This window comes from Tursiops truncatus, chromosome 14 (genome assembly GCF_011762595.2).
Source record: "Tursiops truncatus isolate mTurTru1 chromosome 14, mTurTru1.mat.Y, whole genome shotgun sequence".
Taxonomy (NCBI): domain Eukaryota; kingdom Metazoa; phylum Chordata; class Mammalia; order Artiodactyla; family Delphinidae; genus Tursiops; species Tursiops truncatus.
The window spans coordinates 13,623,527-13,646,601 of NC_047047.1; the positions used below are offsets into that span (position 1 = coordinate 13,623,527).

Sequence of the window (23,075 nt, forward strand, 5' to 3'; positions counted from 1 at the left end):
CTCAGAATCCAGATATGGTGGTAATAGGCAGTGGTGCTGATGGTAGCAGTAGTTGAGGTTTGTTGGGAGTGCTTCAAATATGTTATCTTACTTAACCCTCACAACCAACCTGCGATGCAGAAGCCATCATTATCACCATTTAGCAGATGAGGATAACGAAGTTTGGAGAAGCTGTTACATGCCCAAGTCCATAGGAGCCAGAGTTGGGATTCAAACCCAGGACTTTCTAACACCCAGGCCATCATACTATACTTAATCAGTTACGTGACCTTGGCTCTGTCAGCCTCAGCTCTTCATTTATAAAACAAAAGGGTTCAGGTTGACGAGCCCTAAGGTCTCTCCTAGCTCTGCAGTTCTTTAAATCTGTGGACCTGGGACTTGACTGCTTTTTAGTTACTGAGCCAACTTGTATTCCTGAGATAAACCTTACTTGGTTATGAGGTAGTGTTTGCTAAACTTTCGTGTAGAATTTTCTGCCTCTGTGTACATGAGGGATTTTGATAGGTGGTTTTCTTGTCATATGTTTGCCTGGTTTTGGTATCAGGGTAACATTGGCTTCATAGGATGAGTTGGGAAGTATTTACTCTTCTTCCGTTTTCTGTAAGAGTTTGTATAGTATTTTTTTAAAAAATAAATTTATTTATTTATTTTTGACCGCGTTGGGTCTTCACTGCTGCGCATGGGCTTTCTCTAGTTGCGGCTATTGAGGGCTACTCTTCGTTGCGGTGAGTGGGCTTCTCATTGCAGTGGCTTCTCCTGCTGCGGAGCACAGGCTCTAGGCACGTGGGCTTCGGTAGCTGTGGCACGTAGGCTCAGTAGTTGTGGCTCGCGGGCTCTAGAGTGCAGGCTCAGTAGTTGTGGCTTGCGGGCTTAGTTGCTTCACGGCATGTGGGACCTTCCCGGACCAGGGCTCGAACCCGTGTACCCTACATTGGCAGGCGGATTCTTAACTACTGCGCCACCAGGGAAGTCCCCAGAGTTTGTGTAGTATTGATATTATTTTTTTGTTAAATGTTTGGTGGAATTCACCAGTGGAGCCATGTGGACCTGGAGTTTTCTCTTTAGGAAGATTTGTTTAACTAAAATTTCTATTTCTCTAATACATATAGGGCTATTTAGTTTATCTCTTTCTTCTTGGAGGAACTTTACTGCTTTGTTTTTTCAAGGAATTTCATCTAAGTTATTGAATTTATAGGCGTAAAGTTACTCATCATATTCCTTTACTTTCGTTTTCTATTTGTAGAGTCTGAAGGTGGGTCTCCTGTCTCATTTCTGATAGTGGTAATTTGTGTCTTCTCTCTTTTTCCTGCTCAGTTTGCTTAGAGGTCTGTCAGTTTTATTGTTCACAGAGAACCAGCTATTATTGACTTTCTCTATTTTTCTGTTTCATTGATTTCACTTTGATCTTTATTTCCTTTCTTCTGTTTACTTTGGGTTTGATTTGCTTTTCTTTTTTAGTTACTTAAGGTTGAAACAGAAGTCACTGATTTGAAACTTTTTTCCTTTTTTTAATATTGGCATTTTATATATAAAATTTCCCCTAAGCATGTTGTATTTTCATTTACATTCACTTCAGAATACTTGCTAATTTCTCTTTTTTTGACCCCTGAGTTATTTAGAAGTATATGATTTAGTTTCCAAATATTTAGGGGTTTTTCCAGATTTCTGTATTACTGATTGCAAATTTAATTCCACTGTGGCCAGAGAACATACCTTGGATAACTTGAATCCTTTTCAATTTATTGAGATTTGTTTTATGACTTCAAATACAGTCTGTCTTGGTAAATGATCCGTGTGTCCTTAAAAATAATATGTATTCCGCTGTTGTTGGATGGCGTGCTCTGCAAATGTCAGTCAGGTTCAGGTGATAGATAGTTCAAGTGTACTATATCCTTGCTGATCCCTGTCCTTCACTTCCTAAGGTCACTGTATCGAAAACCTTTGTTTTATATTCATGTTTCATGTTCATGTCTGCTTTTGTTGTTACTGTTTTTGTTTCTAGTGGATGTGAAATCAGGTCACCATTGTTCTATCCTGGCCAGAAACAGAAGTTGATTTAACAGAATAGATGGGGAATTTTGCAGTTAAGTTTAGTTCAGGGATTGGTGAGCTTTTTCTGTAAAATCCAGAGAGAAAATATTTTAGGCTTTGTTGGTCATCCAGTCTCTGAGTTACAACTACTCAGCTCTGCCATTGTCACGTGAAAGCAGACATAGACAAGGCTTAAATGAATGAGCATGACTGCGATTCAATATAACTTTATTTACAAAAACAGATGGTGGGCCAGATTTGGCCTATAGGCTGTAGTTTGCTAGCCCCCAGTTCAGCTGGTTATATGTATTTGTCCACTTATATTCTTTTTATTATTTCTTTTTTAGGTGTCTTTATTTTGTAAGTCATCTCAAGTTATCTTGGACCTAAAGGGATTTTAATTCTTAAGTAAGTGTCCAGAATTTATTAGGATTTTGTTTAAACATAAGCAGTGAGTTCAAAATAGAACCAAATAGTTGACAAAGACTGTATATCTAGAGCTACGAATATGTTCATTCCCTTCAATCTGAGAATCCAGCCTAAGGAAATCATCTGAAGTATAGTAAAATAACTTGAAAAATGCAGTCCATGACATTGTGGTTTATAGTGGTGGAAATTAGAAAAACCTAGATACCCAGCACTGGGGCTAAGTAAATTGTGGGACATCCATTTGTTAAGATATTATGTAGTTGTTTAAAATAGTGGTTTTAAAAAGTTATGTAACCGTCTGGAAAATTCTCTGACATAATGTTGAAAGAAGAAATAGACTACACAGTTCTATGTGTAATCACAGTTGGAACGTGTTAAAAATGTATATGAGCAAAACCTTTGACATAAAAAAGATCAAAGTGATAGAGTAATTTGGTTTGTGTTAGGAATAATTTCTTTTTCACTGTTTACCATGTCTGGCCTATGCTTATTTTATAATGAAATCGAATTGGAAAATAGGCCCAGGTTTTATTTCTGTTGCAGTTGAGATTTTTCAGTGTTTTTTGAGAGGTTGGTACAGGCTGTTATTTCTTTGCAAAGAGATGAAAAGGGGAAGAGTGACTGCACTGCACAAGAATTTGTTAGTGACTCAGTCTGATTCTACAGAGAAAAGCCATGTTTTGAATCAGGAAATAAGCAACTTAGCTTGGGAAGTTTATTTGTACTGCCCTAGCAAATTAAGTGTTAGGCTATTTCTCCAGGGCATTTTATACAGCCTCTCGAGTGGTTTTCTTTCCACCTAAGAACCGGAGGTCTCTCACCATGTGTTGAAAATGAGAGAGCATGTAAAGGAAGAAGATTTGCCCGTCACTGCAGATCTCGAGCATATATAGCTCAATGAGTGTTCCCAAAGTGAATACATAAGTCGTCACCTAGATCAGAAAGTAGAATAGCACCAACACCCCCAGAAGACCCTTCCAGGCCCCTCTCAATTTCTGCCCCTCCCCAAAGGTAGCACTCACCTGACTTCTAACACTATAGGTAAGTTTTGTCTTTTCTTGAACTTTACAAAAATGGGATCATAGAGTAAATCATTTCTTTGTGTGAGTCACTCATGTCGTCACATATGGTGGTAGTTTATTCACTTTTGTTGATGTGTGGTATTATATTATATGAATATACCATTATACATTTGTCCATTTTACCGTTGATGGACATTTGGGTTGTCTTCGATCGCCTTCATTTGGCTATTACAAATAGGGCTACAATGACATTCTTGTACATGTCTTTTGCTGAGCATATATATGCATTCTGATGACTAAATGCCAAGGAATCAAATTGCTGAGTCATAAGATCTACCTTCAACTTTAATAAAGAGTTTAATAAACAGGTTTCCAAAGTGCTTGTAGCAATTTACACCTCTACCAGCAGGGCATGAGAGTTCCAGTTACTCCTTATTCTCAGCAGAACTTCATATTATTGTCCCATTTCGTTTGGGTGTCTTTTTTTTTTTGTTTTTTCCCCCATCTGTAAATTTAGCCCTTGAAATGGGTGTGTAGTGGTGTCTTATTGTGCTTTTAATTTACATTTCCTTAATGACAAGTGAGGTTGAGTACCTCTTCATATGCTTATGGCCACTGGGATCTCATCTTTTGTGAAGTGCCTGTTCAAGTCTTTTGCCTTTTTTTTAGTCTATGCCATTCTCTTATTACTAGGTAAGAGTTTTAGAAATATATTCTAGTGTAAGTCCATTGCCAGATATGTGTATTCCTTCTGCTTGATGGCTGGCCTTTTTGCCCTTTCACTTAATGCTGTTTTCTAATGATCAGAAGTTCTTTATGTAATATAATTCACCAGGCTTTGCCTTTTATGGCTAGTCCTGTATAAAAACTACTTGGCTGCCCCAGGGTCATTAAGGTATTTCCTTGTATCATTGGTAAGCAGCTCTATTGTTTGCCCATTCATGCTTATGTCTACTGTCTGCCTGGAGTTGAATTTTGTGGATGTTGTTGATGTGAGTAAGGGGTCAGGATTCATTTCCTTCCCATAGGACTATCCAGTTGATACAACATCGTTGATGAAAAGACCATTGTTTTTCCTCTGCTCTTTAGTATCTCCTGTATTGTAAATCAACTAATTGTATATGTGTAGGTCTACTCCTGGACTCATTTCAGTTCCATCGATTAGTTTGATCCCATTGCACCAATACCACACTGTCTTAATTATTGTAGCTTTATAGTAAGTTTTGATTTTCGATAGTAAAAGTTTCCAGCTTTGTTCTTCTTCATGACTATCTTGAATATTCTTGGCCCTGTGAATTTCCATATAAATTTCAAAGTCATCTTGTATATTTCTGCAAAAAAGTACCTGCCAGGAGTTCTTTTGAGATTACATTCCAGTGTTGAATCTTCCAAATTATGAACACAGTATGTATTTCAGTGACATAAAAGTCTTGTTCATCTTTCATTAGATTCATTCCTAGGTTTTGCTATTATAGATGATATTATGGGGGGTTTTTTGTGGGGTTTTTTGTGGGTTTTTTTTTTTTTGCGGTACGCGGGCCTCTCACTGTTGTGGCCTCTCCGGTTGCGGAGCACAGGCTCTGGACGCACAGGCTCAGTGGCCATGGCTCATGGGCCTAGGCCGCTCTGCAGCATGTGGGATCTTCCTGGACCGAGGCACGAACCCGTGTTTCCTGCATCGGCAGGTGGACTCTTAACCACCGCGCCACCAGGGAAGCCCAATATTATGTTTTAAATTTCCTAATTGTTTATGGTTGGTGTATAGAAATACAGTTAATTTTTGTATATTGTCCTTGATTCAGCAACCTTGCTGATTTCATTTATTAGATCTCTGCCCTTTAAATTCTTTTTAACTATAGAAGTAACGTAAGTTTTTCGTTAAATAAAGAGACAGTAGGGCTTGCTTGGTGGAGCAGTGGTTAAGAATCCACCTGCCAATGCAGGGGACACGGCTTCGAGCCCTGGTCCGGGAAGATCCCACATGCCACGGAGCAACTAAGCCCGTGCGCCACAACTACTGAGCCTGTGCTCTAGAGCCGGCGAGCCATAGCTACTGAAGCCCACGCGCCTAGAGCCCGTGCTCCACAACAAGAGAAGCCACTGCAATGAGAAGCCCGCACGCCACAACAAAGGGTAGCCCCCGCTCTCCACAACCAGAGAAAGCCCGCGGCAGCAACGAAGACCCAATGTAACCAAAAATAATAAATAAATAAAATAAATAAATTTATAAAAATAAATAAATAAAGAGACAGTAATATGAAAGGAAAAAGGAAAAATTTCCTCTCTGTCCAATCCCATTCTTCATGTATGTGCATACTCTCATAGAAAAGAAATAAAAATGGAATCATATTATACCTACTCAGGAGAACCATGAACCATGATTAAATCTGACATTCAATTTTGAGCTTGTATTTAAGACCACTTCTTTATCCATGATATTCTGGTGCCTGAGGCATGCACTTACCTCATCCTCAGGCACGTCGACCTCAATTTTAACTGGTCTGTAAGAGAGCTTACTTTAATTGAGCCACCAGGTCCTCCAAAGGGAATCTCATTATTTCAGGCAGTTTGTATTTTTAATTTGAACCACCCTAACACACTCCAAATGTAGCATGAAGTTTATTTAACTGTTTTCATGTGCTAGGTTGACAGAACCTTTCTTGTAATTGCTTTGTGACATATTTAGTTCACTTAATGATGTATCATGGGGTTCATTCTGTGTCTGTACGTGTAGACTGACTTCATTCTTCTTAACCCATTCTGTGTTGTACCCAACAATATGGATATATATAATTGATTTAACTGTCTCTCTATTGGCAGACATTTAATGAGTGTCCAGTTTTTTTGTTGTGGTGGTTTTTTTGTTTTGTTTTTGGCCACGCTGAGTGGCTTGTGGGATCTTAGTTCCCTGACCAGGGATCGAATCCAGGGCCCTGGCAGTGAGAGCGCTGAGTCCTAACCTCTGGACCGCCAGGGAATTTCCTATTGGCAGACATGTAGATCGTCGCCTGGTTTTTTACTATTCTGAACAGTGCTGTGGTGGACACCCACTTATAGCTATACTAGTGTACTTTTCGTTGGTATATATTTTAAATGAATTCCTAGAATTGTGATTGCTGGCTTAAAGGGTATACACATTTCAAAACATTTTTTAAAAAGAAGTCCATTTAATTTTTAGAACATTTTTTAAAGTTCAATAGAGGCTTCATATAAATAATTTAAATAATAAATAATTATAATTCTTGTAGATTTTGCCTCCCTTCACAGTTTAAAAGAATGTTGCAGGTATGATCTTTCCTCCCTAGCATAGTTTATGACCAGAAAGTAAATTATGCACTTCTAGAATATTAGTGTAGGTAAGGACCTCGAATCATCTTGTCCGGAATCCTTGTTTTTTTTATTGAAATGTAATTCATACTTACCAGAAAAGTTACCATTTTTGGTATATAATTCAGTATATATAATATAATTCAGTGATTTTTTTTTCGGTGTATTCTTTATGTTGTACAATCATCACCACTAATTCCAGAACAATTCCATAACCCCCAAAAGAAACTCAGTACCTATTGGCAGTCAGCCCTGATTCCTCCTTCCCCCATTCCCTGGTAATCACTTTCTGTCTCTGTTGATTTGCCTGTTTTGGACATTTCATATACATGGTATCATACAAGTTAGGTATGCTTTTGTGGCTTGTTACTTTTACTTAACATAATGTCTTCAAGATTCATCCATGTCATAGCACGAACAGTACCTCATTCCTTTTCATGGCTGAATAGTATTCCATTGTATGGTTATACCACATTTTGTTTATTCATTTGTCAGTTGATAAATGGAATATTTGGCTCGTTTCCACTTTTCGGCTGTTATAAATAAGGCTGCATTGAGTATTCGTGCACCAGTTTTTTATGAATGTGTACTTTCAATTCTCTTGAATATATAGCTATGAGTGAAATTTCTGGGTCATATGGTAATTCTATGTTTAACATTTTTGAGGAACTACCAAACGTTTTTCCAAAGCAGCTATACAATTTTACATTTCCACCAGCAATGTATGAAGGTTCCAATTTCTCCACATCCACACTAGCACTTATTTGTCTTTTGTTTTTTCAATGGCCATCTTAGTGGGTGCAAAGTGGTGTTTCGTTGTGGTTTTCATTTACCTTTCCCTAATGATTAAAAATATTGAGCATCTTTTCATATGCTTACTGGCCATTTATAATATCTTCTTTGGAGACATGTCTATTCAAGCTCTGTGCCCATTTATTAATTGGGTTGTTCGTCTTTTTAATTGTTGAGTTCTAACAGTTCTTTATATATTGTGGCTCTTAGATCTGTATCACATATGTGACACAAATATTTTGTACCATTATATGGGTTGTTTTTTCACTTTCTTGATAGTGCCCTTCAACACACAAATACTAATTTTGATGAAGTCCTATTTATTGACTTTTTCTTTTGTTGCCTGTGCTTTTGGTGTCACATCTGAGAATCTGTTGCCTGATCCAAGGGTACACAGATTTACAGCTGTGTTTCCATCTAAGAGTTTTATGGTTTTAGCCCTTACATGTAGGTCTTTGATCCATTTTGCGTTAATTTTTCTATGTGGTGTGAGGCAGGGGTCCAGCTTCATTCTTTTGCCAGTAGATAACACAGTTGTCTCGGCACCATTTGTTGACAAGACTATTCTTTCTCCATTGAATGTTCTTAGCACCCTTGTTAAAAATCAGTTAACCACAGGTGTATGGGTTTATTTTTAGACTCTCAATTCTAGTCTATTAATCAATATGTCTATTTTTATGCCAATATCATGTCCTGATGACTGTAGCTTTGAAATAAGTTTTAAAATCTGGAAATGTGAGTCCTCCAGCTTTGTTCTTTTTCGAGATTGTTTTAGCTATTTGGGGTGCCTTGCATTTCCATATGAATTGTAGGGTCAGCTTGTCACTTGTGTAAAACTGGCAGTTGGAATTTTAATAGGGATTGCATTGATCTGTAGATCAATTTGGGGAGTGTTGCCATCTTAACAATATGAAGTCTTCCAATCCATGATGTTTCCATTTACTTAGATCTTCTTTAATTTCTTTAAATAATTTTTTTTATAATTTTTTAAATAATTTTTTTAATGATTTTTTAATATTTTTTTTCTTTTAATAATTTCTTTAAATGATTTCTTTAAATAATTTAAAAAATATTGTTTTCCACTTACAAGTTTTGGATTTCTTTGGTTAAATTTATTCCTGAGTATTTTATTCTTCGTGAGGTTATTGTACATGGAATTCTTTTCCTAATTTCATTTTCATATTGTTCATTGTTAATGTGTAGAAATATGGTTGATTTTTTTAAGAACAAATTTATTTGTTTATTTATTTATGGCTGAGTTGGGTCTTTGTTGCTGCGCACAGGCTTCCTCTAGTTGCAGCGAGCGGGGGCTACTCTTCGTTGCGGTGCGCGGGCTTCACATTTCAGTGGCTTCTCTTGTTGCAGAGCATGGGCTCTAGGCATGCAGGCTTCAGTAGTTGTGGCACGCAGGCTCAGTAGTTGTGGCTCGCGGGTTCTAGAGCACAGGCTCAGTAGTTGTGGCACACGGGCTTAGATGCTCTGTGGCATGTGGGATCTTCCCAGACCAGGGCTCGAACCCATGTCCCCTGCATTGGCAGGCGGATTCTTAACCACTGCACCACCAGAGAAGCCCTACGGTTGATTTTTGAATGTTGATCTTAAATCCTTTAGCTTTGCTAAGTCATTTAGTAGCTCTAATAATTTTTTGTGGATTCCTTTGGGTTCTCTCTACATAAGGTTATGTCATCTGCAAGTAGAGGTAGTTTTCATTCTTACTCTCCAATCTGAAAGCAGCTTTATTCTTTCCATGCCTGATTGCCCTGGCTAGAACCTCTGTTGAATAGAGTGGCGGGAGCACACATTCTTTTCTTGTTCCTGATCTTAGGCAGAAAGCGTCGTCTTTGCTCGCTGAGAATGGTAGCTGTAGGGTTTTCATTGACGCCTCCCCTTTATTAGGTCGATGATGCTCCTTCCTATTCCTAGTCTGTTGAGTGTTTTTATCATGAAAGGGTGTTGAGATTGTGAAATGCTTTTACTGCCCCCTTGATTTTACAGATGAGGTGGCAGGTCACATCTCCCTGTCCTTAGATGGTTGGATACATATGTTACCTTTCTCTCAGACTTTCCATCCTGACTGTGCCCAGCTGGCGGTCCCAACTGGGCATGTGACACTGCGGTTGAAGTGCAGCTTGTGGTCAGCATCCCAGGGAAGTCACCCTCCTGCCTTTACTCCTCACCCCCTCTCCTGGCGGTGCCAGCCTTGTGAAGCACGGGGGCCATGAACTTCCTGGTCATTTTCTGAGGGATAACAAGGGCTGTTGTCTGCTTTCTTTCACGATGCTGTTGCCAGCTGTCGCTGGTTCCCGGAGCCCATGCGTGAAAAGACAGCTGCTCCCGTAGCTGCCGCGACCCCATTGTGCACATATAGATACTTCCTTGTAGGGCACAGGCACACAGAGAGCCGTTGATGCCAGCCGGCGGCTCCCAGCCCCTCCGCAGCCCTGGGCCTGTCTGACCGGTCTGCCTGCCCCCAGCCTGCTGTGTCTTTGGGAATGCGTGCCCTTGGCCTCTGTGGAGCTGACCCGTGGTCATCCCCAGGAACGGCTGCCCCCATGTGGCTTCTCTGTGGAGCAGCTGTTTGTGAAATCGCCTCTCTTGGCCTCCTGCTGGCAGTCGTGTATTGAGTGGATGGCCATACCGATGGGCCCAATTGGGCAGAGGAAGGACTCCCCGGCCTTTCAGTAGCCATGATTAATCCCGGTCAAATAAATTTATTTCTGGTATTAGCTACGTAGAAGTGAATTGTGTGGGAGCCATGGGGTGGCCCAGCAGTCACATCACCAGCGCGCCCTGTGACAGACCTCACACAGAGACAGCGTCCCACGTGCTCCCCACTCAGGACGCCTCAATAACTGCTTCCAAAGTGCCAGTCCTTCTTGTCAGTGTCACTTGGGAGGCTTATTCTTTGCAGCATTTATTTAGCTTCAAAGTCCAGACCAGGAATGTATGTGGAACAGGTGATCCTGCTCAAAGTTAAATCCGAGCACGTCGCTCCTTTGATCACAACTTTCCGATTACCTTTCCTTCTCACTCAGACGAAAAGCCTTCTGCCCAGAACGCATGCTCTGACCTCTGCAGGGCTCCCTTCTCCTTCGTGGTGAGGCTTTCCCTGCCTGTCTTGTGGAAAATCCCAGGTACTGTCTCCGCCTGCCCTACTCTGAGTCCTCCTTCCCCACTTTATTTTCCTCCGAAGCGTGGATCCCCTCGGGATTGGAGGCTCCACTGAAGGCAGACTGTTTTATTCATGACTCCCCCAGCGCCTGGCTCAGAGTAAGCACTCGATGTATAATTGCTGAATGAATCAACGGATCTCATCTCTATGCTACACATGAGCAATGCTAAGGCTAAGAGAACGTAACCCTTTGCCCCCCAGCCCACGACCAGTCAGTGATGGAGTGGACCCTGGGACACCCCGTTATCCCCGAAGCTCCACCGCAGCCTGCTTCTCAGTCACATACCTCGGGCCTCCTCTGTGAAGCTCTTCAGAGGGAAGACTCTGGATTCTTAGTCTGTATATCCTTTCCTCCTTGGTGCCCCCCAGAAAGTCAGCACTGTTCTGTGGGAGGACATTACTAACTGTATGTGATAATTGTCATCTCTTTTGATGTGGCCTGAAAATGAGAGAAGGATGCCTCTGACGGGGTTCTTGGACCTCTGCCTCAGTCCTGGGGCTCACGTGTCAGAGCTGCCTTTCCCTGGCAGAGGGCGGTGTTACGAGCCCCACCATCTCTCTCAACCCTGCTGTCTGTTTTCCTTTTTTTTGTTTTTGTTTTTAACCACATACAAATTTAAATCTTTCTCTACTGTGATCCCACAGCAGTTTATTTTCCTTTTCTTCCTTTGGTCTATTCAAGAAGTTGATTTCAAGTCTAGGGGATTCTTCACTCTAAGAAGAAGTGAAGTTCTTAGTGGTATGTGTTTGTTTCCAATCCTAAACTCCCTCCCTCCTAAGTCATGTAAGCAGGAAAGTAAAAACTGAGATCTTGTCCCACAGACAAGAAACTGTCCCTTTTTTGTTGGTGGTGTTTTTTTGTTTGTTGTTTTCTGCTTCACCTGCAGCTCATCAGAATGGAGCTGTCTGCCTTTCAGGATGAAGAGGGACAGGGGGCCCTAAAAGGGAATGTCTCAGCTTTTCTTCCCTCCATCAGCTTTGTCTTCTTTTTCTTTCCAGGTTGTGTCCACGCTGCTCATCAACATAATCCCAGAGGATCACGTCCCACTGAACTTGTCAGGAAAGGCGAAGATTGGTGGGAAGGCCTGGGTGAAGGAGTCTCCTCGGCCCGTTCCTGGCTTTAACCCCGACTCCATGTGCGAGTCCCAGGTATGGCTGCCCAGCTGTGTGGGTTGGAGACTTCCAGTCCTGGGTTTAGGCAGCTTGATTTAAAATCAAGACAGAGAAATGGAGGCACGTGCACAGAAAGAGGAGTCGTGCCTGAAGGGAAGAAGTTGTACCCAAACTGTGTCGACTTCGGTTTTGGAAAGAGTAAGAGTTGACCATTAGCATTTGACTCTCAGTATAAAACTCATAACCAGCACGGAAAGGCTTCTCTGGCAGAAGGCCTCTGAACTTGACTCAGCAAAGCTTGGAAATGCAGACCCTGTGTTTTCCCCTGAGACCCCTGAGAGGCTGAAGATCATTCCGCTGCTGTGAGGTTTCACACCTCCCAGCTCTGTGCTCAGGAACCAGGCGTTGGGGGCAGCCCCAGGGCAGCCAAACCCGGGGGCACGGTGCTGCTGCAGGAGAGCGACACACTAAAGACTGCCAAGGCCTCTGTGTGCTCTTGGTGGGGGAGTATCCCCACGGCCCCAGCTCACAAGTGCTTTGTCACAGGGTCTAACACACATCGCATTTGGAACCCAAGCTGCCCCTCTTCTTTCCCTTCCTAGATTATATACTTAATGTGTGTGGCACCGTGCAACTAGAAGTCCTTCCTTGAATTAGCTGCTAATGCTTGAAACCAACTTTATGGAAGTACAAATTCAGGTCTTAAATGATATCAAAAAGGTTGTGTTTTTCTTATTACCAGGGTACAAGGAAGGAAGTACCTAGGCCAAGGTCACGGTTATGAAGTTTAGACGCTAGGTGTTCTCATTTCCAGTCACAAGGTTTTTGTCAAGGATCCTTGACTTTAAGTCAGTACGGATGGGTGGAGGGAGCACGGGGCATAAGAACACACTGAAATATCTGTGTGTGTGTGTGTGTGTGTGTGTGTGTGTGTGTGTGTGTGTAGTCTTCTTTGCATCAAGGGCTTGAGGCAGGTTACAATAAGGTTAACAAGACACGAGATGGGGTGGGGTTGGGGGCCTCACACAGGAGGCGCTGCCTCCAACCCAGCGTTGGTGGCCGTCCCTCTGCAGGTGATCATCAGGGAAGGGGAGCTGCTCTGCGGGGTGTTGGACAAGGCACATTACGGGAGCTCCGCCTACGGCCTGGTCCACTGCTGCTACGAGATCTATGGCGGGGAGACCAGCGGCAAGGTTCTCACCTGCCTGGCCCGCCTCTTCACCGCCTACCTGCAGCTCTACAGAGGCTTCACTTTGGGTGAGTGTGGGCAGGTGGCCCTGGGGCCCCCTCCCCTGGCCAGCACGCACACCAGCATGTCTCCCCGGCTCTCCTGGCAGCCTCCAGGGGAACAGCCGGGCTCCTTCGACAAAGGCATCCTCACTTGGCCACCAGCCACACTTCACAGCCTTGCTCCTTCTCAGTGCTTCCCCTGCCCCCCAATCCCATGTTTCTTCACATAGCACAGAATGACACCCCCCTGTACCCTCATCTCTATTTCCATTCTGTCCCTTTCTCAACCCCACCCTTTCTGGTTTTCGGTCCCTGAGACCGATGTTTTCACTCACACTCACCTCCATTCTCTCTTGCAAGTGCCCTTCCAGAATCCTCCAGTGCAGAATCCTCCGCACTCCATCTAGGGCCCTCCCTGTTGTCAGAGCTGCCTACACCTCCCGACGCAGCAGGTGAGGTTGGAAACACCACGTTGGGGCAGACCTGTCAGGTGATCCTAAGATAGGAAGAGGAACTCTCTGGTTTCCTCCCTGGAAATGAGAGCCCGCTGTTCAGGAAGTTGGCTTTGTAAAGAAAACACGTGTGCAGATACCTTCTGTGCCCCGAGCTCATTCAGGGCAGCGTGTCTCCAGGTGCGCAGAGCGGAGTCCGAGCCCTCCGGCAGTTTCCTGTGAGGAGTGGGTGACGGGCTGCGTGCTGAACAGGAGCCCCAGTGAGCGTGGGAATCGTCCAGCCGACAAGACCAGCAGCGGTGGGACTGAGACCCCGTGTCCGTGTAGACGTGGGGCCGGTGGGCCTGCCGCAGCTGGAGTTGGCTCGTCGGCCTGCAGCGGGGCCTGCGTAATTGTATAATTTATATTAATCGTGGACAAGTCAAAATAATGTAGTACAGGTGTGAAAATAATTTAAAATCACCCAGCATTCAACTGCCAGGGATAACCACCAATGTCGATTTGATGTGTGTCTTTCTAGACTTGCCAAGTGCAAACACATTTAGAAAAAAGGGGATCCTACACGACCTAGTGTTTTGTAATCTGCTCCCCTCCCTCCAGGTGCAGATGTGCTTTTTTTTTTTTTTTTTTTTTGCGGTATGCGGGCCTCTCACTGTTGTGGCCTCTCCCGTTGCGGAGCACAGGCTCCGGACGCGCAGGCTCAGCGGCCATGGCTCTCGGGCACAGCCGCTCCGCGGCATGTGGGATCTTCCCGGACCGGGGCACAAACCCGTGTCCCCTGCATCGGCAGGCAGACTCTCAACCACTGTGCCACCAGGGAAGCCCGCAGATGTGTTTTATAAATGTCCTCTTGGGTGAGCAAATATAAACCGACATCCTCAGGTCTGCGGCTACAGACTCTTCTACTTGTGTAGATGTACCGTAGCTTATTTAACCAGTTCCTGTTATTAGACGTTTAAGCTCTTTCCTGGTTGTCACGATATTGCTGGGATGAACACCCTTGAGCAAATATCTTTCAAAGCGAAAAGTAGAGGAAGATCCCACACCCAGACAGTGACGAGGATCAAACCTAACAGGCAGCTCTGCTCAGCACATGGTACGAGGAGAAGTTGGCCAAGGTGCAAAGACCATCTGGTGCCGAGAGACTGGGAGGGCGCAGGGCCAAGCTGGGCGTCGAGCTCGGAGGGGAGGCCGGGCTAGCCGTGGTGCCTTCTAGCCCTCGCAGCCGGAGGCCGCTGGAGGGACGGCAAGGCGGTCTGGAGCTGACCCCATGGAAGGGTCCACTTTCATGGTTGTGGCTTCCTCGCAGAGGGACAGTTTCTTTCCCCTCCTGCTCACACAAGTTCTTTAAAGGCTCTCAAGCTTCCAGGACTTTGCATGTGGAAGTCCCAGCCACCTTAGCCCCGCTTTGGAACAGTGCAGCCTTTGTCTCCCTTCCCACTCAGACCTTGGCCGAGGGACTTTGGAGTCCAGTAGCTCTCAGATGTAGACAGAAAGTAGTTCATTGAAAGAGAAAGTGGGAAGACTTCTTGCCCAAGGTGAGGAATTCCTCAGCCCTTTGAAGCCAGAAGGACAGGCTTAACTGAAGTGACCCAGGGTTTCCTCCTTCCAGTGCAATGACGGGGACCCTGCGGTGGTGGTCCCTGTCCCCCAGGCTCGAGCATGTCTGTGTGTGTGCCTGCACACGCGTTCTCACAACCACGTAGGCTGGGCCCTACGCAGTGTGACTCCTGGGAGTCAAAACTAGGATGTCCTCTCCCTCCCTCTCTTCTTTCCTCAAACTCAGTTTTTCACCCAAAACGTCATCTTCACTTCTAGCCCATCCATCCAACATGTTTTTATTGAATGGAGGGAGTATAGCTGGTGGCTAAGGCACAAGTTTGGGACGTGGGCTTGGATTTACTCTCTGCCACTGTAACTCTGGGCTCAAGTTCGAGCCTTAAGTTTTGTCCTTTGTAAAATGGTAAGCCCGTAAGAGATGGTAGCAGTCTCTTAATGGTGATATGAATGTCACCATCATTGTCCAAGTGTTCCCTGTATGCGTGGCACCATGCTCCGTGCCCTGACCTCACCAAGTTCACAGCCTGGTGAGAAGTCAGGCCCGGTCTCATCCAAGCTTGTCTGTTTCACTTCACAGGTGTGGAAGACATTCTGGTCAAGCCGAAGGCAGATGTCAGGAGACACAGGATCATTGAGGAGTCCACCCACTGTGGGCCCCGGGTGAGGAGGGCCTGGGTGGCTACTGCCTGCCGCAGAGGGTTGGCTGGGCTCCACACCCTCCTCACCTGGCTGCAGCCTTCGACGTTGTCCTTTTCTCATTCTAGGCTGTCAGGGCTGCGTTAAACCTTCCAGAAGTGGCATCGTGTGATGAGGTCCGAGGGAAGTGGCAGGATGCCCATCTGGGCAAAGACCAGAGGGATTTTAACATGATTGATCTGAAGTTCAAGGAGGAAGTGAATCATTACAGCAATGAAATTAACAAGGTTAGTCCAGCAGTGTGTGCACTTACCACCACCATTTTGAATGCTGGTGTTTTAAAAAATTACATTTTGATTCTCGCTCTGGGCTCTTTGGAGCAATTTGGCTGTTTAATAGCTGACGAGGTGAGACGTGAGGTGGGGCGAGTAGAATTGATCGTTTTGAAAAGCCATTCCCTCATTCCCTCACCCCGTTGGGGTCTGGAAAGGTCTTTGATGAATGCTGAGAAAGAAGACATTGCACTGTTTTTCTTTTTTCCTTTTTTTTTTTTGACCACGCACAGCTTGTAGGATCTTAGTTACCCGACCAGGGATTGAACCCAGGTCCTTGGCAGTGAAAACACCGAGTCCTAACTACTGGACCACCAGGGAATTCCCCACTATTTTTCATTTTAAATGTTTGTATTTTAGGGTAACTGCATTAAAGGGGACAGAAGGAAATCTTTCCCAGGGGCCACTGCAGGGTGGAGGGGCAGAATGAAGGATCAAAACCACCAGTGCTGCTTATATGGGGGACCCAGGAGTGAAGGCCTGGGTTCGAATCCTGGCTCTGCCGCGGACTTGCTGTGAGATCTCGGGCCTTGTGTGATGTGAGCGGTCTGAGCCAGGTGTCCTCCCCCAGGGGGTTGGGGATGGGAAGAGCACCTGCCTCGTGGGCTTGCAGGGAGGATTTAGGAGCTAATCTGCACGGTGCCCTGGGTGAGGTGAGCGCCCTGCCAGTCCTCCAGAGCCCCTTCCTGCGCAGCTGAGAAAGGAGAGGGACGTCCCCGCACAGGCCAGGATGGCAGACCCCGTTCTCTCGCCTTCTCAGCCCAGAGCTGGGGCTCCCAGTCCTGCGGCTTGAAGGAGCCCACCTGGCCCTCACCCTGCCTCCTGGGCCTTGAGGCCCCACCTGAGGAGGAGGGAGGGAGGCGTGGCCAGTGCCCAGCAGAAGTCAGTGTTTGCCCGTGGAGTCCTCTGACTGGCTGTCAGCATCCCCTCAGCGGCCAAGAATGCAGACCTTTTGGTACAGTTCCGTCCTTGAGAGTCGTGGTTCAGAGGAGCCCTCCAGTACCGCGTGAAAACCAGGAGGCTCAGCTTCCAGGGCTGACTGGGGACGCTGCAGGTGGGGCGTTGTCTCAGAAGCATCTTAGGATTATTTCTTGTTCCTCCATCTCTTTCCATCCACTCTGCCTCTCCTGTGTGGGGCTGGGTCTCTGCAACCCTAGGCAGAAGCTTAGATAGACTCAGAGCTCCCCCCACCTCAGCATCTCCCTGGTCCCCCTGGGGGCTTTGCTAGCTTCCGCTGGCCCAGGAGCCAAGGTGAGCCTCCTGCTTGGTATTTGGGCAGCATGTTGGGAAACGTGAGTGTGACACAGACATTGGTCATCATTGCTACTGTCCAGGGCCAGGCCATGCTCTGCTGGACAGGTTCCCAAGGGCACCACCTTAGGTTTTATTTTTAACCAGCTGCTTTTCAGAATCATGAACTGGAGATGCTGGCCCCTCTGCATCTCCTTTCGGGCTTCCTGGCAGAGGTGTCAAGAGAACGCAGCACCCTGGGCCATCCTCTTTTTTTTTTCTTTTTTTTAGTTGTTATTGGAGTATAGTTGATTTAAAATGCTGTGTAAGTTTCTGCTGTGCTGGGCCATCCTGTAGACTTCTCTCCAGGGCTTCTAGCCAAAGGGTTGATGCCGGGTGAGACTTCTTACCTCGGGTGGGACCTGGCGCTTCTCTCTAGATAAGTAGTCTGTGTTGGCTTCTGCATCCTGGATTTACCTTCTGAACCTGGGATTCCCAAGAGGGTGAGTCACTGACCAGTGCGTGTGTTCCATCTGCAGGCATGCATGCCTTTCGGCCTGCACAGACAGTTCCCAGAGAACAACTTGCAGATGATGGTGCAGTCTGGAGCCAAAGGTTCAACTGTGAATACCATGCAGGTGTGAGCCGAGGCGGGTGCTGGCTGGTTTGCAGAAGGGTGGGGTAGTTGCAGGAGGCCCTTTTCAGATTTGTTTCTATTTTTAAAAGGATCCACATTCCGTTCGAAATGTGGCAAGTACTGAAAAATACAAAAGTATGTCAAAATCAGTGCAGGCGCTAACCACTGTTAAGTGTCATAGACAGATACGGACACAAATATCCAGATACTGATGTGTACCAAACAGATCCATGTTGTAAACTTACACACTGTATTATTATACATAGTCACGTTATGTATAAACACGGCGTGTGTGTATTTATAATCTTAGCTGAGATCCTGAAACGTTGCACGATCTGCGTTCTTCATTCAGTGTTACATTATAGGCATTGTCCGAGAGGTTTCTTAACCTTTAATTTTTGGCTCGTTGTGGAAGACCAATTACTGCAGTGCTATCACAGCATTTTCACACATTTTAGCAACTTTTAAAAAATATCTTGATGACCTTGAGAGGGTCTCAAGGACCATCTCATTATCTGGTGAGTAGAGAGCAATAGGAATGGGCTTAAAAGGCTGGAGGCCATCGGGAAGCCCTTTCGACTAAATAAAATCCAGACCTGCTGCTCTTCTCCCCCCAAGAACATGAATAGGCAGTTTTATTCTCTTTTGACCTGAGAATGTTAAAGATCACAGTTAAACTACTCTTTCTGCTAGTCTCAGTTTCCCCGTTAGGACCTGGGGGTCCTGTCCAAGTATAACACGCGATGCTTCTGAAACATGGCTGCCTTTACAAACACCGTCCGTTTCAACTGAGTCCAAATGCGAAAATTGCCGTCATGGAAAGGAAGACATAGTTATCTTCCTGGAAGGTCAGCTTTCTGGGCTCGTTTAGCAATCTAGGCTGGCCTTCAGGAGCTTGGATCCCATGCAGTGTTTCTGGAAGAGCAGGCCCCCCCCCCATCCCCTGCTGGGACGGAGCATCATTTAACGAGCATGTGGGTCTTCAGCTGCCTTTGGGTTTCCTTTCTCCCAGATCTCGTGCCTGCTGGGCCAGATCGAACTGGAAGGCCGGAGACCCCCGCTGATGGCATCTGGCAAGTCACTGCCCTGCTTCGAGCCGTATGAGTTCACCCCCAGGGCTGGCGGCTTCGTCACTGGCAGATTCCTCACCGGCATCAAGCCTCCTGTATGTAGTTTGGGTTTTCCTTTGGGCTGTTCTCCTCATCTCTTAAGCTCAACAGTAAGAGGCCTGTGACTTTCACCAGCAGCTTTAAGCAAAGACAGCCAAGTGGGCTTCCCTGGTGGCGCAGTGGTTGAGCGTCCATCTGTCGATGCAGGGGACACGGGTTCGTGCCCCGGTCCGGGAAGATCCCACATGCCGCGGAGAGGCTGGGCCCGTGAGCCATGGCCGCTGAGCCTGCGCGTCCGGAGCCTGTGCTCCGCAAAGGGAGAGGCCACAGCAGTGAGAGGCCCACATACCCCAAAAAAAAAAAAAAAAAAAAAAAAAAAGACAGCCAAGTAGTAAGTGCCAGGCTATCCCTGCTTACCCACTAGACCCTGGGGCCTGCAAGGACCAAGAGGTCGCAGCCATGTCGTGTTCACCATCATAATGCCAGAGCCCAGCACGGTGCCTAGCGCATCGTGGGTGCTCGGGGGGGATTGCTGATGAATGGGAAGATGAATAAGACCAATCCCAGCTCTGCCTCTTCCTGCTCTGCGCCCTTTCTCCACCGGTTCTTCCCTGCATCTGAGGGCAGCTGGGGACGGCGAGGCCCCTCACCAGGGTGCTCTCTGTGGCCAAAAGGAGCATCACAGAGACTTATTTCACAAAGCTTCCCTAAGAGAACCTCCCCTGGCTCCTCCTTGACCTTGGGAAAATTGACCAGCGGTAGCAAATGTCTAGTTTTTCCTCAGTCAGCAACAAAACTCTCCCTTAAGAGAAAGGTTTTCTCCTCACACTCGGCAGAAGTGGCTTTTCGACTGTGAGTACCTTCTGTTCCCTGGTCTAGTGCGTCTCTGCAAGGACGCCTCTTGTGGTCAGACAGCTAAGTCCAGGTTGTGAACGGGACCGACCCTTTGTGTCAGGGCCACCAGCTGCTCCCAGGGCTCCTCCCTCAGTCCCACACGGACTCTCCAGTGGCCATCCGTGGCCCCTGGCGAAGGGTGGTGGAGAGCTGACGCAGACCAGAGAGTTCTGAACTCTGGTTGCGACCCCTTAGTGCATCATGACATGATTGACTTCATGGAATGAAACGGAGTAGGGTGGTAAAGGCAGCATCAGAGTGAGGGATGGGGTCATTTCATAGAGTTTTAGCTCGAGTCATGTTATCTTTTATCGGCACGTGTGTGTGTGTGTATGTATGTACGTGTTTGCTGATTACTGTTATAAACCAATTTCTTGTTGTGGAATTTTGGAAAACCCTACATGATGAGGCACCAGTGCCACTTCTGTTTGGAAAATGGGGTGCGTGTGGGGTGTGGGACATGGCACTGAGGACGGACTCCTGGGAATGGGAGCTGGAACATTTGTCCCTCTGTGCTCGGGCAGAATAAGACAGAGGCAACCCCAGGGGAGGGCAGGAGTCCCTGGGGCCGTGGGAGACGTCAGAGCTGCCAGGGGCACTGGCTTGAGCCACCCTTTAGGAAGCACACCGTCCTCACTGCCACCCCTGGGACCTGGGTCCCCGCTTCTCCCACAGGAGTTCTTCTTCCACTGCATGGCCGGGCGAGAGGGTCTGGTGGACACGGCTGTGAAGACCAGCCGCTCCGGCTACCTCCAAAGGTAAAGAGCACCTGCTCTGCCACCTTTAGGTGGAATCAGCATCGCAGGTCCATTCACCTCTGTCATTTTTTTCACATTTTCATTGACAATTCACTTAAGATCCCTTTGGATGAAAAAACTTCTAGAAAAAAATGTCCACGGGTGGCCCAAGACAGAAAATAGGCGATATCCTTCCCCTCCTAGAGGATCGGTAAAGTGTGAGCTCAGAGGTTTATAGGAAGGGCCCATGTGTCAGCGTGTGCGCCTTTCCCTGGGAGAAAGGTCCTGGGTGGTGATGAACTGGTCCTGCCCCCCGGGAGGGCTCTGCGGTTGGGGCAGAGAGGATTCCAGGCCCCTTGGGTCTGGCACTCGGAGCCAGGCCGGTCTCAGTTTTAAGCTTCAACCTCCCACCTGCCCAAACAGGCCAGTCAGAGAAGCTACGTGTTCCCTTTCCTCCCAGAGAGGAGGTTAAACAAGCAGGTCTGGGCTGGTGCGCCCTGAGTTCCTGCATCCGGCGTGGATTACAGGACCAGATGCACCTGTGAGCAGGGGTTACGCCCCACCTCCACCCTCTTAAACCATTCAAGGATACTGTGGAGTGTAGAAAAAGCTAGGAATCGAGTGATCGCGTGAGTCTGGGGGTGGGGGATCTGTGTCGGGGGCCATCTGAATGCAGAGCAGGGAAGAGGAGGGTGTTGGGGATCCGGGCTGGCATGAAGAGCGGCAGCCACTGGGGCAAAGGGCACAGCGGTCCGCAGGACCCCTCTGCCGGTGGAGGGTCACGGCAGGAAGGGCGAGTGCCTTCCTTCAGACAGGAGGGGCCGTAGGTTGGAAGGCTGCCTCTTGTGGCTGGCGATGGAAAGGGAGAATCGGACGCGGCGAAGACGTGGGGCAACCGGCTGAAATGAACAAGAGGCAGGAGGCGTCAGGCCTGAGTGGCAGCACAGTGGCACGGTGGACAGAAAGCAAGACGCTGCAGAGGGGAGAGAGAAAGTTGTGGCTGGCGTGAGGGGGCAGCGGCAGGATAAGCAAGGGGACACGTTCCGGGGGGGGGCCTGAAGCTCGGGAGAGGCCTGGAGATGCAGCCTCCGGGGCCGTGGCTGCTGCTGAGAGCTGCAGCCCTGCGAGGCGCCTGGTACCTCAGCATCTTCAGCGAAGGGGACACGGATGCTCAGCTCCAACCTTGCCAGGCCCCGGGCCGGGTGCCGAGAAGACAGTGCCGAGCTCTGTCCTTGGAGCTCAGGGGAACAGTGGCTCCTAGGAGACCCCCTCTGAAGGTGGCAGGAGGAGAAACCAAGGCAGGGTGGCCAGAGAAGTAAGCTAAGGCCAGCACCAGGGCAGCAGAGGGGGGCAGGTTGAGGGCGGCAGCTGACTGCTGGGAGCACTGAGGAAAAAAGGCACCAGGTTAGGGCTATCACGTCAGCATTTAGTTCCTAAGGTCCCCTTTGTCCCTGACAGTCTCTGGACTAATGGCGTGAGAGAAGCATTGGATGGGGAGACAGCCCCGCTGCTTTGCCTGCCTCCTGGGTCTAAGGACACTGGTCCCTGGGGAGCCCTGCCATGCCAGGGAGCGACGGAGCAGGCGGTGGTCCCAGCAGCTGGGGCTGGAGCTGGGAGTCGGGGTCGAGCGGGGCAGCCAACCTCCTCAGGACATGTGGCTGCAGCCCCTGGCCGCGAGGTGCTGTAGCTCAGAGCCTGGGGCACGGGAGCCAGCCTGTCCTGGGGGCTTGCCTGGCTGCAGGACAGCAGTCCCCTTTTCTGCCCTCCATCCGCTCCATCAGAGGCTGCCCTGGGAGGTGGCCCGGTGGGCGCTGAGCCAGTGGTCCCTGTACAGGTGCATCATCAAGCACCTGGAGGGGCTGGTCGTCCAGTACGACCTGACAGTCCGCGACAGCGACGGCAGCGTGGTGCAGTTCCTGTATGGGGAGGACGGCCTGGACATCCCCAAGACACAGTTCCTGCAGCCCAAGCAGTTCCCCTTCCTCGCCAGCAACTGTGAGGTAGTGTGCCGGTCCCCCGCGCCTGTGGGTCGTGGGGCGGGGGCCGTGCGGTGGGCCTCCCGCCCTGAGCCTTGCCACTCAGAGTGGCCGCTGAAAACTAGGGTGGGAAGAGTTCAAAAGCACCAGGCGATGCCTTGGAACGCCTGACCTTGTCAGAGCCCCTCCCTCTGCGTGCCTCATCCCGTGAGACGGCAGAGAGGCACGCACACGTCTAGAAAAACTGCACCGTGTGGGGCATTTGCCTTGTGCCAGGCCCTAAACTAGAGCGCACCGTGGCTGCTGTCTCCCTTCCTCCTCCCTGCGGCCTGGGGACGCAGGTGGCCCTCTGCCCATTTTACAGCCAAGGTAGCTGAGTGGCAGGGTTTCAGGGAC

The 23,075-nt window shown here is 47.6% G+C and overlaps 1 protein-coding gene across 3 annotated transcripts in view; it reads left to right on the plus strand.

The window, feature by feature from the left end:
• POLR1A (RNA polymerase I subunit A) overlaps positions 1 to 23,075 on the plus strand; it is a 77,018-nt gene that overhangs the window by 37,674 nt on the left and 16,269 nt on the right. For all 3 annotated transcript variants that reach the window (XM_033837993.2, XM_033837992.2, XM_033837991.2), the window contains exons 15-22: positions 11,773 to 11,922; positions 12,960 to 13,143; positions 15,706 to 15,788; positions 15,893 to 16,051; positions 17,866 to 17,964; positions 18,976 to 19,128; positions 20,642 to 20,724; positions 22,538 to 22,703. In XM_033837993.2, coding sequence (XP_033693884.1) covers positions 11,773 to 11,922; positions 12,960 to 13,143; positions 15,706 to 15,788; positions 15,893 to 16,051; positions 17,866 to 17,964; positions 18,976 to 19,128; positions 20,642 to 20,724; positions 22,538 to 22,703 — 1,077 coding nt within the window. The remainder of the gene's footprint in view (positions 1 to 11,772; positions 11,923 to 12,959; positions 13,144 to 15,705; positions 15,789 to 15,892; positions 16,052 to 17,865; positions 17,965 to 18,975; positions 19,129 to 20,641; positions 20,725 to 22,537; positions 22,704 to 23,075) is intronic.